At 43.7% G+C, this 13,933-nt stretch overlaps 1 protein-coding gene across 1 annotated transcript in view; it reads right to left on the bottom strand.

Annotated features, from left to right (window-relative positions):
- The window catches only part of mast4 (microtubule associated serine/threonine kinase family member 4), a gene marked incomplete at its 5' end in the record, with an annotated part of 71,345 nt that overhangs the window by 19,366 nt on the left and 38,046 nt on the right, over positions 1-13,933 (bottom strand). Inside the window, 9 exon segments of the mRNA XM_079289667.1 lie at positions 928-1,060; positions 1,771-1,785; positions 1,787-1,873; positions 2,399-2,608; positions 2,701-2,776; positions 2,859-3,013; positions 4,444-4,522; positions 5,142-5,211; positions 7,297-7,385. Coding sequence (XP_079145793.1) covers positions 928-1,060; positions 1,771-1,785; positions 1,787-1,873; positions 2,399-2,608; positions 2,701-2,776; positions 2,859-3,013; positions 4,444-4,522; positions 5,142-5,211; positions 7,297-7,385 — 914 coding nt within the window.

Genomic DNA, 13,933 nt, shown 5'->3' on the forward strand with positions numbered 1-13,933 from the left:
AGGACGGAACTTTAGTATGTGTCTTTGGGTTTAAATGGCATGAAGTAGAGATTATAAGGATGTTGACCCCCTGCTGTCTACTATTCAAGTGTTGAAATTGAAAGACAATATTGTTTTGCAAGCAAACAACTTATTGTTATTAAACATTTTGTGTTTTACGATGTTTTTCTTTTCTTTAACGGTGTACATTTCCAATTAATTAAAAATGAAGGCTGTAAAGAAAGAAAAGTTGAGTATACTTAAAAAGGTTAAGCAACCAGCTGCAAAGGCTTTTTTGAGTATGCTCAACTAAGTTGTGTCAACTTAGGATAAGAAGTTAACTCAAAGTGCTATTTTAAGTTTCTCAAACTTATTACTATTCAGACCTACTTATGTACTTAAGTTAACATAACTTAAAATATTGAGTTTGATCCTCACGTCTACTCATGTACTTAAGTAAAGAACACTTGAAATATCAAGTTTGAAAAACTTAAAATAGCACTTTGAGTTAACTTCTTATCCTAAGTTGACACAACTTAGTTGAGCATACTCAAAAAAGCCTTTGCAGCTGGTTGCTTAACCTTTTTAAGTATACTCAACTTTTTTTTTTTTAGAGTGTGGAGCGACAGAGGGTCATTAGAAAGACGGTCTGTTCAGTACAGGACATTAGTCAAGAGTATCTTTGCCTTTTAGTTCTTTCATTCCTTTACAGCCAGTTACTCTGTATTCTTATATACCACATCACCGACAACGGCAATACTCAGCAGTCCTGTGGAGTTATAGGAGAGAAGATGCGTTCTTCTTCACAAGCCTTTCTTATTCTAACGTTTTCTGTTGTTCTCTTTGATCAAACTCCTTATTTTAGTGTCTTGTTGACGGGTGCCAGCGGCTCTAACCACAGGTGTTTGTCTTGTATCATCACTGATGATGTCCATCGTCTGTCCCTACCTTCAAGAGGATCTCTGGTGAGTCCCAGCTGGCTGATGATGTAACGAGGGATGTCCGTTTTGATGCCCTGGCCCTCTTTAGCGTGTCCTTCAGCGGCCTCCAAAAGGTGGTAAAATTCTTCTGGGTCAAACTCCTGGAGACACACACAGCAGCACGCTTCAGCACATGAACAAAAAAAAACACACATCTGTAGTTTTTGTGCCAGGATCAGGTTTGTGGTTTTCACGTGTTTGAAGTTAGAAGTCTGAGTGTGAAGTTTGAAGGTTTGATGAATGGTGATAATGTTGTTAACTACAGGATGTCTGAGGGATTAAGTAGCAGCTCTGCTGAAGGTAGAGAAATACACATTCAGGCCCTAATCCGACAGAGCGTTTCTGCAGCCCGGGGCGGATTCTTGTAATTCTCTTAAAAGGAGAGTTGAGCGTTTTGCATGCTGCCTTTGCGCTGCTGAGCACCTGGAGCTGGAACATTTTGTTTTGCATGTTTTTCCTCACTGCTGTGATTTTTGCTAGATACGACTTTTCCAACTGCAGTTACCACGATCTGAACAGAAAAGAGCGGGAGGCAAATTAGTGCAGTGTTTGAATTTTCATTGATTTAAACTGTAGCAATACTTGTAAGGTAGAGCACAGTTCATGGTTTGTTCAGCACTCATAGCTGCCTCGCATCAAGAAGAAGCAACACACTATAAAAAGAAACGCTCGGTTTGATCGGCCGTGTGGTGCATCTCACGTTTCCCACCTGCAAAACACTCCTTTTCACATTACATAATCAATTGAACTCATTTAAAGATAAAACAACAGAAATACAAAGGTAAACATACGGTGTATTTTAGAAACATACCAGACATTCCAGCAGGGCGAGCGGGTCGGGCTATGATGATGAGGATCTTCTTCACCAGCTCTCTGATGACGTTCACATCCTCGCTTTCGGATCTCTCCGTGGACTAAAGAGCAAGACACAAGATTTCAGTTTTTCACACGCTGGACTGGGAAAATGCAGCATGGTTCTCCTTTATATCAGTGTGCGCCTCACAGTATCATCATCAAGCTTGAGCTCGAAACATCTCATTTTCCATCGATCTTTGAAAGACCCAGAAGGGCCGCTGTATTTCTTCAAGGAACTTTTCCCACACCAAGTTCTTGTTAACTTTCACAGAGGAGCAATAGAGAGCATCCGAACTGAAGACATTACAAACTGGGTTGGGATGTGCACGGCCCAGACCAGAAGTGCTCTGCAGCGGGTGATTAAAACCGCCCAGAGCATCACCGGTACCCATTCTACTGAGCATCGGTTATATTGGTGACGAGAGGCGCCCGCGCAGAGCCCAAAGGCCGTTAAAAGGCAATGCCCACTGCAGCCACAGCCTGTCCACCCCGCTGCCATCTGGCACGAGATACAGAAGTATCAGCTGCCTTCAGAGCTTCTCTCCTCAGGCTGGGCAACCCCTGACTCCTGAAGACGCGCTCACCTCTTGAACAAGCCTCTCCAGCTTGTCAGTGAGCTCGCAGAAGTAGCTGGAGGTGACGAGTCCGAGCCGGCTCTTCTCCAGACAGTCGCGGGCCAGTTCAATTATCTGGTGGTGGGCAAAGCCGAGCACGCCATCTGCCAACGGGAGGACGCTCTCTGGAGAGTTGCTGCGGATGATGTCCTGAATCCTCTCCTCCATCTGAGCCGTGGCCTGCAGGAAGAAGGGGAAGGTGTCAGTTTGTCAACGCTTAAGATGCTTAACGGCCAGACGTCGGCTGTAGCGAACATACTGCGAGCTCTTACTCTGGGAAACCGCTCCTTGTAGACGTGATTCATCATGATAATCTCATGGTCGTAACACGATGGAGATCTTCCAGGGCTGACAGAGACATTTGACAATCAGTACATGACGGTAAACGTTACCACGTGAGGACGACGTTCACGCGCAGAGGTAAATATACCTGAGGCTGCGTGAGCGGGGTCGCATGGCCGTCGCTCTGCGGCATTCGTCCCCGGAGATGCTCTCCGTGCAGAAGTGCCTGGAGAGGAAGTGCAGTTCGTCCGGCGTAGGCTGGAAGGGCAGCTGGTGCAGCTTCTCCTGTGATGAACAGGATGACTGGAAATGAAACACATATACATTCAACATGAAAAGAAAAAAAGAAAAAGGGTTTTTTTGTGTGGGGATAAAGAAAATACCAGAATAACAAAAGAATCACGTGTTTTGGCAATTTTCCCCTCAAATAACTGCAACATTTTAAGGAATAGTACATTTCAGTTTTTGTACATATTAAACTAACAATATAAAAATGCGTGAGTCAGTGAGCTTTAGAGGTGCAGCTGGTAGGCCAGGCTATCTGTTTCCCCCTGTTTCCAGTCTTTATGCTAAGCTAAGTTAGCCTGAAACTTTATATTATACCAGACACATGAGAAGGGTAATAATCTTCTCATCTAACGCTGAGCAAGAAACCAAATGTTTCATAGCAACACACGGGACAGATTACCCTGAAATACAACAAAATAATAATCAATTGTACAATAATTTATTAAAATACAAGGAGTATTGCATTTTCAGTATATTAAACATATCATAGTGTTGTACTCAACAACTCAAACAAGGAGCCTGACCCTTACCGCATACCAAAAGCTGTTTCTAGTCTGACTTGACTCATGACTGATGTTTAGAAACAAGGACGCGCTTCCTTCGATAGATGGCGTGAATAGCAGGAAATGTACGAGCTGACTAAACAACACACTAAACAAACACACTTCTAATCCCCTGACTCTGTAATTCCTGTGAATGTTAGTGTGCGTGCGTATGCACAAGCTGTCTGCTTCCTATAAACACGGATATGAATACAACTATGTCAGAGTGAAAGAAAGAGAGCGTTGAAGACGGAGGAACGACACAATGAGAGTGATAAATGTGTCTCGTTTCCTCCAGAAACAATCTCTCATACGATGTTTCACGACGAGTGAACAGAGAGAGCCTCAGGGGCGAATACCAAACTGAACATTAACTCACAATCATGTGTCAGCATTATGAACGTGGGTTTAATTAGTGCCGAGCGATTCAGGGTTTTTATATCAAAATAATTGAAAGAGTGTGATTTCCAAATGGCAAAAGCTGTTTTAATTAGAACTTTAACAATGAAAATATGCCACAACAACATGCAGAATCATCACCTTTACTGTTTCTGGTGAATTTACTCAGCTGGTGTACGTGAAAAGGTTTCCGTGTTCATATTTTCACTCTCTGCTTGTCGTGTGCCGTGTCTTTTGATGTGTTCATACGTTTCTCTCGAGTCAAGTTGACGCTTCACCTCAATTTAAGACCGACAGCTGAGAGGTGACTCTGAACCGAGTCTCTCCTGTCAATCTATCTGAATGTCATGAACATTTGAATATCATTTGTTAACGACTAGGTCTGTCACAGCACTGGTTCCTCTCATAGTACGACCGTACTTGTAACTACTCTGTTGTGTCGGTGTCTTTCGTTGTGCGTTGGGTTTTCTTTCTGGTCAGATTGGGTGAATGTTTGACGCTTACCGAGACGGTGGAGCTGGGCGTGTTGGTTCCATATCCAGAGGAGGGAAGGGAGGCCAACGACCAGCGGCGACCATCGGTCCTGTCACACAACAGCAAAGCCAACAAATTCAGATGCTCGTCAGTGAGAAGAATTAGTCAAATTGTTTTTGGAAACAATCCCAATGATCACAGCGTTTTGGATGAATGGGGAACTTTCATTGCTGTTGTTCAAAACGAAATTAGAGAAACAATAAGTGAATGTAGAAGTGAAACTTCAGAGTCACTACGAGACAAACTAATGAACGTGGGGGGGGAGGGGGTTATGAAAAATAATGTCTGCCAGCGACATATGTGGGGTTGTGAAAAGGGGAAAATGAAAGCCTGACATGGTGGTGTTACCTGTCTGCTCTGTGGCAATGACTGTGGATTATAATAAAAACACACCATTACATGATATTGTGTTGAGAAATGTCATAAAATAAACATATTCATGCTGTTTTTTAAAGCAGAAATAGACTTAACAAGCGGAATAGTCAGACTTGTTGTGGCAGAGAAAATATTAAGGTCTTAATTGGCTGACACTGTTGAATGGCTACAACTCTAAACACAGTATATTCTGTTTGTATATATTTTGATGTAACGGAGAAGCCTCCGGCTTGTCTTCACTGGTGGATTTGTTCAGCAGCAAATCAAGTAAATATGGACGGTTGTGTGAATACCTTCGTGCAAAGGAGAAATGAGCAGAGGCACTCGGAGAGAAATTTCGAGGACTGTCTTGAGGGCTCGTTCCTGCCAGAAAAACACAAAATACAAAACAGATTTAAGAAAGGAAAACAACTCAATAAGACTGGATTTCTATTTCACTTTGCAGACAAAACAAAGACTTATTATCTGCAATAAACCACCGGTGGCTGCTTTCTCACGGTTCACAGTCAACAGCACAAACATGTTTGATGTCTGGTCATTTTTCACTTTCTTGAACTCTTCCTCAAAAGGATAAAAACGTGTTAAAGTTGTGCTATGAGCTGGATGTTAAAGGGACTGTGACGAACACACATGCAGAAACCACTGTTCTCATTGCAGAAAAGTATCCACATAGTGGTGCGTTCTTCGTGAGTAGTTTTCCTAAAATGTTTACTCTTCTCACTGATCCTCAATGGTGAAACTTCTGAGGCACGTAGTGATCAACACTGCCTTGATGTTGCTCTACAAACTGCAGGTCTTTCATGTGGGCTGTACTGAAACGAAGCGACGTGAACATCAGCGTCTCTGCACGCGTTACAGGTTAATATACATTTAGTGTATTACTTTTCTACTCTGGACTGCAGCCGCAACATTCAGGAACGTTGTTCGCAGGCTACCGGCGCAGCAACAAGACAGCTCCCCCAAAAGTGAAGGCAAAACATCTGGATCGCCCCCTGAAGGCTGCTTGTTACTTCAGGAAGCACTCGACTTGATGTGCAACGGAGTTTTCCATGAGCAGAGCTCGCATTTTGACCGGCAATATCAAAGTCGATCGCGTTCATCTCATTCGCCACAATCGTCATCACGATTCTCATTTGATTAATTGTGCGGCCATATGCCGCACAGACCAAAAAGGGGAGCTTTAAGCACACACTTGAAAATGATAACGGAGTCGGCTTCCCAGATTTCCACGGGGAGTTTGTTCCAAAGAAGAGCAGCTCCATAAAAAGATCGAAGGTACATACTTGATATGTCATCTGTAAACGGTTTGAAGAGGATCACTTTGCACCTAAAGAGAGAAGTATCTCCACCAGTTCCTCCGACAGACATGCAGGACTCTCTCTCTCTCTTTAAATGCATCAGTAATACTGTACTACATTGCTGGTTACAGCAGCTCTGGGCCACTGAACACATCACACTGTAGGGACTTTCAGAAAGGCACCAATTAGCCGTCCTTATGGTCCGGCATTAATCAGAACATGTTCCATACTGGGCAACAGTGACAGCGCCACCGAGTCTTGTTAGTGACGAATGTCACCTATTTAATTGTCTCCTTAATCACAACCAATTAAAGATGAAAACCTCTTCCTTTGGGAGTTAGACTGCACCTGAAGACACAGATTATCTAGCGACTGTTCAGAACATTGTCTGAGAGAAATAACAAGGATTAAGGTTCAAGGGAAGGTCGATTATGAAACTGTTCATGATCTGGAACAAGAGTTTGATCTGCTACTTGACAGAAGTCAGAACAAAAACATTACTGCGGTAGAACCCTTCTTAATTATTGCGTGTACGTCAATGTTCTCAGTCATCTGCCTGCTGCAAAAAGGAACTGAAAGGATGTTCTTCTTACCTTTGGTACCAATATTACGGCTGAGCCACAGCGTCAGGTCGTCCCAGCGCTGAACACATTGATTAGCAATAACGTTGTGGTTTTGGGATTGCAGCTTAAAGACCGGGCCCCTTCGTTAGCGCCAAATACAGACCAAAATACAGAGCTGAGGCTCTCACTTTGCCGACCAATGGCAGGAAACAGACCGCCCTGTGGTACATGAGGCCTGCCCTCCCTCTGCCGGCCACCACTTCCTCACCCGGCACAATCGCTGCCCTTCAGCTCGTCACCGTACCGTCTGATTCTCAACAACAACACCACGGAACTGACCCGACAAGCATCTGCATCCTATGTTGTCAACACAAATGAATGTGTACATTGACTGTGTTTTTGTACATGTTATAATATCTATATCGTACGAAGGTGCCTGATAAGTGCTGGTTCAAAGCTACAGAGAGGATTATGCTTCTACTTGCATTTTCCAGTATTTTGCATGACAGCAAACATAACACTGGGGTGCAAAAACAGTGTTCACACATTAACTAATAGACACGCACATGTGCTAAACACACACTTACCCGTTAGAGATGAGAGAGGCGAGTGAGGGCGCGGTAAGCCTGAAGACTGACCGCTTCCTATCAGGCTTTTTCTGTTGCTCGTTCTGCAGCTGTGAAACCACAGAGTCAAATATTAGTCAGGACAACTGGACATTATCACATATTTACCAACATAATGTACTAAAACTACAGGAAAATATCAGCGAGGGACTTAAATGTTGGCTTATGTAATGTTTGCCTTAAGTACATTCGTTATTGTGGATCTAATGTCACTCTGACTTACAGAAACAGGTCTTTACACATCCAGTTACACATATCACAAACACTCAAATTGTACCAAAACCTTCCTTCTCTAACGTACTCGAGTGTTTACGGTCCTGGAGGTCATATCGGTGCATGCAGTGCTATGAAAAGAGACGGAACGTCCTGGTTCAGGCACCAGATTGAAGCCGGTTCTCTGCACAGCATTCAGGATGCTCTAATGTCGGTTGATCATGTTAATACACGACTGTGACTCACGAGGGACCGCCGTGATCAACAAGATGTGACTCATACATCGTAGCCCAGTTTTTAACCTTGAGAGAAAAATGAACTCTTTCAACGTTAAAAAAAAAGAAAGCATCTTCAGTGTTCAGCGTCCCGATTCGTCTCGTGTTTATGTTGAATTAGAGGCCGTCAGCGGAACACATTCGCTTCAAGGCCAGAGACTCAATGACTTCCTGTTACATAAGCTCCTCGGAGAACGCAACCATTTTTAAGTTGTTATTCAATAATAATTTCCATTCAGTGCATAACACCACAAAAGAAAGCATATTTTCTGTCAGTGTTTGAAGATTGAAGCTGGTGTGTGGCCGTGCTCCTGGACTTTACTGCAGCATTCGATGACCATCGTATTCTTATAGCCAAGCTTGACTGTTTTTCACCTTTAGTTCTTGTTTGGATGAAGAGTTTCCTCTCTGGCAGAGCACAGTGAGTTCATTACAACAGAAATAAAGCTGTTGTTTATACAACAAGTGTTGCTAGGATCTTATGTCACAGAGTCTCCATGCACCTTGGACAGAGGTGAAGTTGTGCCGGAAATCCCTGCTCTGCTTTTGCATGTATGTTTGCATGTGTGTGTGCATGCATGTGTGTGTGCATGTGTGTGTGCATGTATGTTTGCATGTGTGTGTGCATGCGTGTGTGCATGTATGTGTGCCGATGACTCAACTTTGTTCTGTGCTTTTGTGACATTTGGTATCAGGGCTGCACTTTGGATATTTGTTCGTTGGGTAGGTATTTGGTTTTCAATTTGGGGATTTTTGTATTTTTAATAACCAGGTTATATTGAGGTATATAACCTACCAAACTAAGAATAAAGAAGCTCAAAATATGAGAAGCAAAATCACAGTGATGCATGTCTACAGTGTGGAGTCCGTTACTGCAGTGATGGAGATGCAGAGTTGGTCACAGGTGCAGCTCGCCTGTCTGTGTGTTGCTGCATTAATTGCACAGAACGTTCAAACACACATGAGCTCCTGCAATGATGCAGACGTGTGAGCATGTAGCCTTCATCTCTTTGTCAACACAAATTCTCTTAGCTAATTCTAATTCGTCCCTTGGGTGATTGTTTCGTGCTCTTGGTGGAGATTAACTCACAGATTTGAATGATGACTCCAGATTGCTCAGCGGACGGAGGAAGAGGCCTCGCTCCGGCTTAATGTCTGAGCAATTAGCCGCACACTAATGTCTGACGTGTTGATGAATGTACGAACAAACAAATGATCAGAAGCTAAATATGAATCAATCAGTGGCTCAGTGCTCTCGTGATTAAAAACGTAGAGGATGCAAACTTTAAATGAAGTTTGAAGTTGCAGAGAAGATTTATGTCATTTTGGATACTCAAGAAAGCAATGAGGTCGGCCATTTATCAACAACAAGTCATTAAGGATGTGACCTGCTCGAAGAGGAGATGATTTCATATGCAAGATATTGCTCTTCCGACTATGATGTGCAATTGAGTAATATGAGGTGATTTTAAGCTGACAGACATTTGTCCTCATGCAAGAAAAGTCATAAAAACAGATCTGTATCGTACAAGACATTTGAGTCAATGTGCTCGTACTTTGAATTTTCTCCACTCGTATGTAGTGAATGAAACTGGAAGCCTTGATGGCGTTTGTCCTGTTAGGAGACTTTGGTGAAGCCGACTTGTACGAGTAAACCTTTCAGTGACGAGTAAGAGATTCAGGACAAGAAGACAGAAATGTTCTTGCATGCGCTTCAATAACTGGCAACAGAAGCACCCCAAGCTGCTTGCACGTTTGATGCCAGGCTGAGCTGTGGTGGAGGCACCTCTGTGGCCAAAAAGGGTGAGTGAGTGAGTGAGGGGAGGCCAAAGGAAATAAAACCGTGTCGCTGTAGCGAAGCTTTAAAGGAAGGATAAAGAAGCCCTGGGCGACGATGACAGGGAGGAAGTAGGCCAGTGTTGTATGCTGTACTGCAGATGTGTGAGATTCCTGGAACAGATCCATCGGAGCGTTTACCCGTCTCGCGTTATGCAAAACCCTCAACCTCGCCACACCATTGTGGAATTACACGTGAAATCTCCACACGCTACAAATAAAGGTGTTCATCAAAGTTGGAGAAACTTTACATATCATTGGTTAAAGTATTTAACAGTGCTCATCTTACCTTAACATTCACTTCATTTCTACGCTGACCTAAATTACTGAAGCTCCTTTATTGTTACAAAAGTAATCCCAATCTGTCAAAATAGATTTCTTAGACTTCAGCTCGCTTACTTATTTTGGGTCCAGGAAGAGGCAAAAATAGATAAAAGCCTTTGATTCACAACACTCGGATACATCTCAGCATGTCCGACCCACGGCAAACAAACAGAAAAAGCCACGATTCATCTTTTTCCACTTCTGTGAGTTTTGCTCCCTTGTCAGAGCTGTCAGGTGAGCTGACGAAGCAATGCCACATAAATCGCTGCTGACAAACCCGAATTCAAAGTCACTCGTATGACACACGAGGATATTAATAGTATTTTAAAAAAAAGCTCGTTTTTTTTTTGCCACTGAAGATTTTCTACATCTGAGGATGTACAGTGGGACTGGGATTTTTACACCACCAGACTTTTCTAGATCCACGAAATCCGACAGCGGTTATCAAATAGGAAATATTATTTATGCACAACGTCGGAAAAACTGCCAGTATTTCATGTTAAGCGGTTTTACCGTATAAAATGGGTCAGGACTGGGATTAATGATAAATATCAGTTATATCAGCTCCACCAAACCATACACAGACAAACTGGGATCAAGTCAACAACAATCAGTAGCGTAAATTTTAAAAAAACAATCTGCGTTTCCACTTTCCAGCTCTTAATTAACGGGGACGGCATACAGGAGAGTACACATCCTGTGCACGAAACATGAGACGGCCTACACAATACACTTTAAATTACCATTTGACTCACAAAGCAAAGAACACACAATAGGCTAGAAGGCAACACCCAGCGTCTTATTCACGCCGGCCTCATGAAACAGCTCCGCTGACGTACTGTAAACACTATACATGCAAAGTCACTCCTGTGGTCGGACAAGACACTTTTTGCTCGGACGCAATCATTTATGGATCCAACAAAGAAGCCCGTCTATAAAGCAACACACAACACTTCAAACTGGTGTGAAGGTTTACCTCTTGGACCGGCGCAGACGGGCTCCACTGAAGTAATGTGGCGTGTTAAAGTTGGACAGTACGGTCCACAGACTAGAATCAGACATCGTGTCCGAGTCATGCCAGAGAGGGAGGTGTAAAGGGGGCTTCTGAAGGCCGAGCGAGGAGAAGCGACGGCTTTCGGGGTTCGGGGGGATGCGACCCCCGCCGCAGTCCTGACAAGTGCCCCGACAGCAGCTCTCCATGGGTCCAAACTTCCTCTGCACAGGCACATCTGCAGCCAGCTGTGGCATGAACGCACCGGCAGAGAGGACGCCTTGTCCTCCTCGGTCCTCAAATGAAAGAGTAATCCAGGGAGGATCCTGAAAGGCACACAGAGCGTGTGCGTGTGTGTGTGTGTGTGTGTGTGTGTGTGATCCAGGTCAGGCGTCGACAGCCTCCACTGTTGCAGGGGAAACGACACCCAACACCGGCTGACTTTTTGTTTTCCCCGTCTCACTGCGACTGTGCTCCATTATCCCTGCTCCCTTTGCTCAACATGCTTCATATCATGTAACCGGCATCTACCACTTCGCATCCTGTGCAGGGGGGGGGGGGGGGGGGTTGCGAGGCAGTGGGGGCGCTGCATCATCAGCAGACGCTGCCGTGCACTTGCAGCTTTCGCAGACTGGCACCCCTCCAGACGGTCGGTGGGTCAGTGCATTAGGCAGGACCTATTTGAAATGGAAATGCTTCGCTTTTGCATGGATTTCATCTGCTGCTGCATAAATTATTCCCTCAGCCGTTCCCTGCGCAGGCTGTCCCACTCCATCCATTTCAACACAACCTCATCACCTTTGATCATCGGCTCGTGCTTTCTGGTCGGCAGACGAGCAGCCAAACACAAACGGCTACTGAAATATAATGCATATCTGAAGTTGAATCCTTGTTGATCCACTTATTGATTAACAAATTGCCAAATGAACCAACTTCAGGCACAAGGCATCGATTACCTCGATCCAATGAGCGTTCCCCACAGCAGAGAGCAAAGGTCAGCCCTGCAGACGGACACTCGGCTGTTCTGCAATAACAGAACTCAAGAGCTGCGATAAGAGCGTCGCCGTTAGTGTGTGTGTGTGTGTGCGCGTGCAGAGTGTGAGGTTGCTGCAATCACATGATTGATGGAGTAAGGTATACATGTCACTTTCTCGATCCAGCTTCAAAACATTTATCAGGGCTTATCGGGCTCAACAGAAATAGAAATAGACCTCGTGAGCAAATAAAAACAAAGATAAATGCATCTCACATCAAAAGATCTCAAATAACCCGGTCTTAGGTTTAATATTTATTATTTTAAATGCCTAAAAACAACTGGTTCCATATTTTCTTGTGTGAATATTTTCGAGTTTTCCTTTAACTCCTTTGTTCATGAACTTAATTGCCGAGTTCTGGACTGTTGGTGAGACAAAACAAGCTGTTAAAATATGTCAACTTAAAATTTATGAAACCAAGACAAACATATTTTCTTATTTTCTGACATTTTATGCACCAAAACCAAGCGATTAACCAAATAATTGAGAGAGTAAGTGTCAAATAACGGTCAATAATTATCATTTCTTGAAGCGCGAGTCCCAAATAATTGTCTCTACTTGACTCACTGGAGGTGCGTTTGTACAACATGTCTCTGCTACCGTGCCACATTGGCATGTCTAGCATGACCAATAACTGCCTCATTGGACAAAAGGAGGAACACGACCACGACCGGCACAAAACCGTTGGTTCTACCAACGAGATAAAATGTTACCGGAAGCCGTTTTGCCAGTGTTAAGTCCCTGTGTGTGTGTGTGTGTGTGTGTGTGTGTGTGTGTGTGTGTGTGTGTGTGTGTGTGTGTGTGCGTGTGTGTGTGTGGCTCAGTCCGGCTCCCCACAGGCCAGCGTGACAGCCTTCACTCTAATTATGGCTCTGCTCCGTTTCTGCGTTCCACATAAGAAACGACGGTTCAAAGTCAAACTTGCATGGAGCAGCATGAACAGGGAGGTCAGCGGCTGCACACACATCACAAGCACAACGATTTGGGTTTTCTGTCCTCTTGTCTGAAACAGTCTAACAATGACATTAGTTATGAAGTCACAGTGTGTGCAGTATGACATGTTTGCATACAGTGTTACTGTATTATCAGTCTGGAGAATTGTGTGAATGGTTTTACAAACATGATGAATGTGCTTCCTGGTAAAAAGATATGCATATTTTAAATTGTGCAATGTTTACAATCGTGCTAGCTTCTTCTTTGTTGGTGGCCCAAATGTAGATTAGGTTGCTGCAGAGTGCTGCTGTCAAACGGTCCAACACGGTGGCACGTTAAAGGCTCATGGCCTCGAGAGATTCAAGGTACTGCAGCAGTTTCTTGAACATCTCTCTGTACCTCGTGAATTGCTACATGATGGAATAAAAACTGAAATTGTCAACAGATAAAAACACCTCCACATTCTCGTATGGAGCTGACTCACTTATTAAATGCTCCACTTCATTCTCTGAGAAAGCTGAGCAGAGGAAGAGAGGGTCAGAGGTCACATGGGTGGGTGTTTCGCGCTATTCATTGACACTGAAAATTCTTCAATATTTCGGTGTTTTGAATGAGCTGGAGAGAAAGAAAATCAAAGTTTCATTCCAACTATTTGTCTGGACAACATCTCGTCAGAAGCAGCTCGAATAAAACCAGCGGACCTGCCAAAGAGTAGACTGTGACTCTCTTCAGTCCAACAAGCGTTGCATTCATTTTGATCCATTCGTCCAAAAAAAACACAGTAAAAGCACCAGTTAAGCAACACAGAGCCCCAACAAGATTTGGAAGTGAAACCCAAAATGAGGCTTTAGCATAAAAAAACGAAACAAAGACCTCCGAAGAGGACGTGCTGTCTCAGAAATCACTGATAAACACAAACCCTGTGGATTAAAGTCATAAAAAGGGTAAAAGTCACAAAATAATCCAAAGATACCACACAGATTTTTAAATAC

The sequence above is a fragment of the Melanostigma gelatinosum genome, assembly GCF_949748355.1.
Source record: "Melanostigma gelatinosum genome assembly, chromosome: 18".
NCBI lineage: Eukaryota > Metazoa > Chordata > Actinopteri > Perciformes > Zoarcidae > Melanostigma > Melanostigma gelatinosum.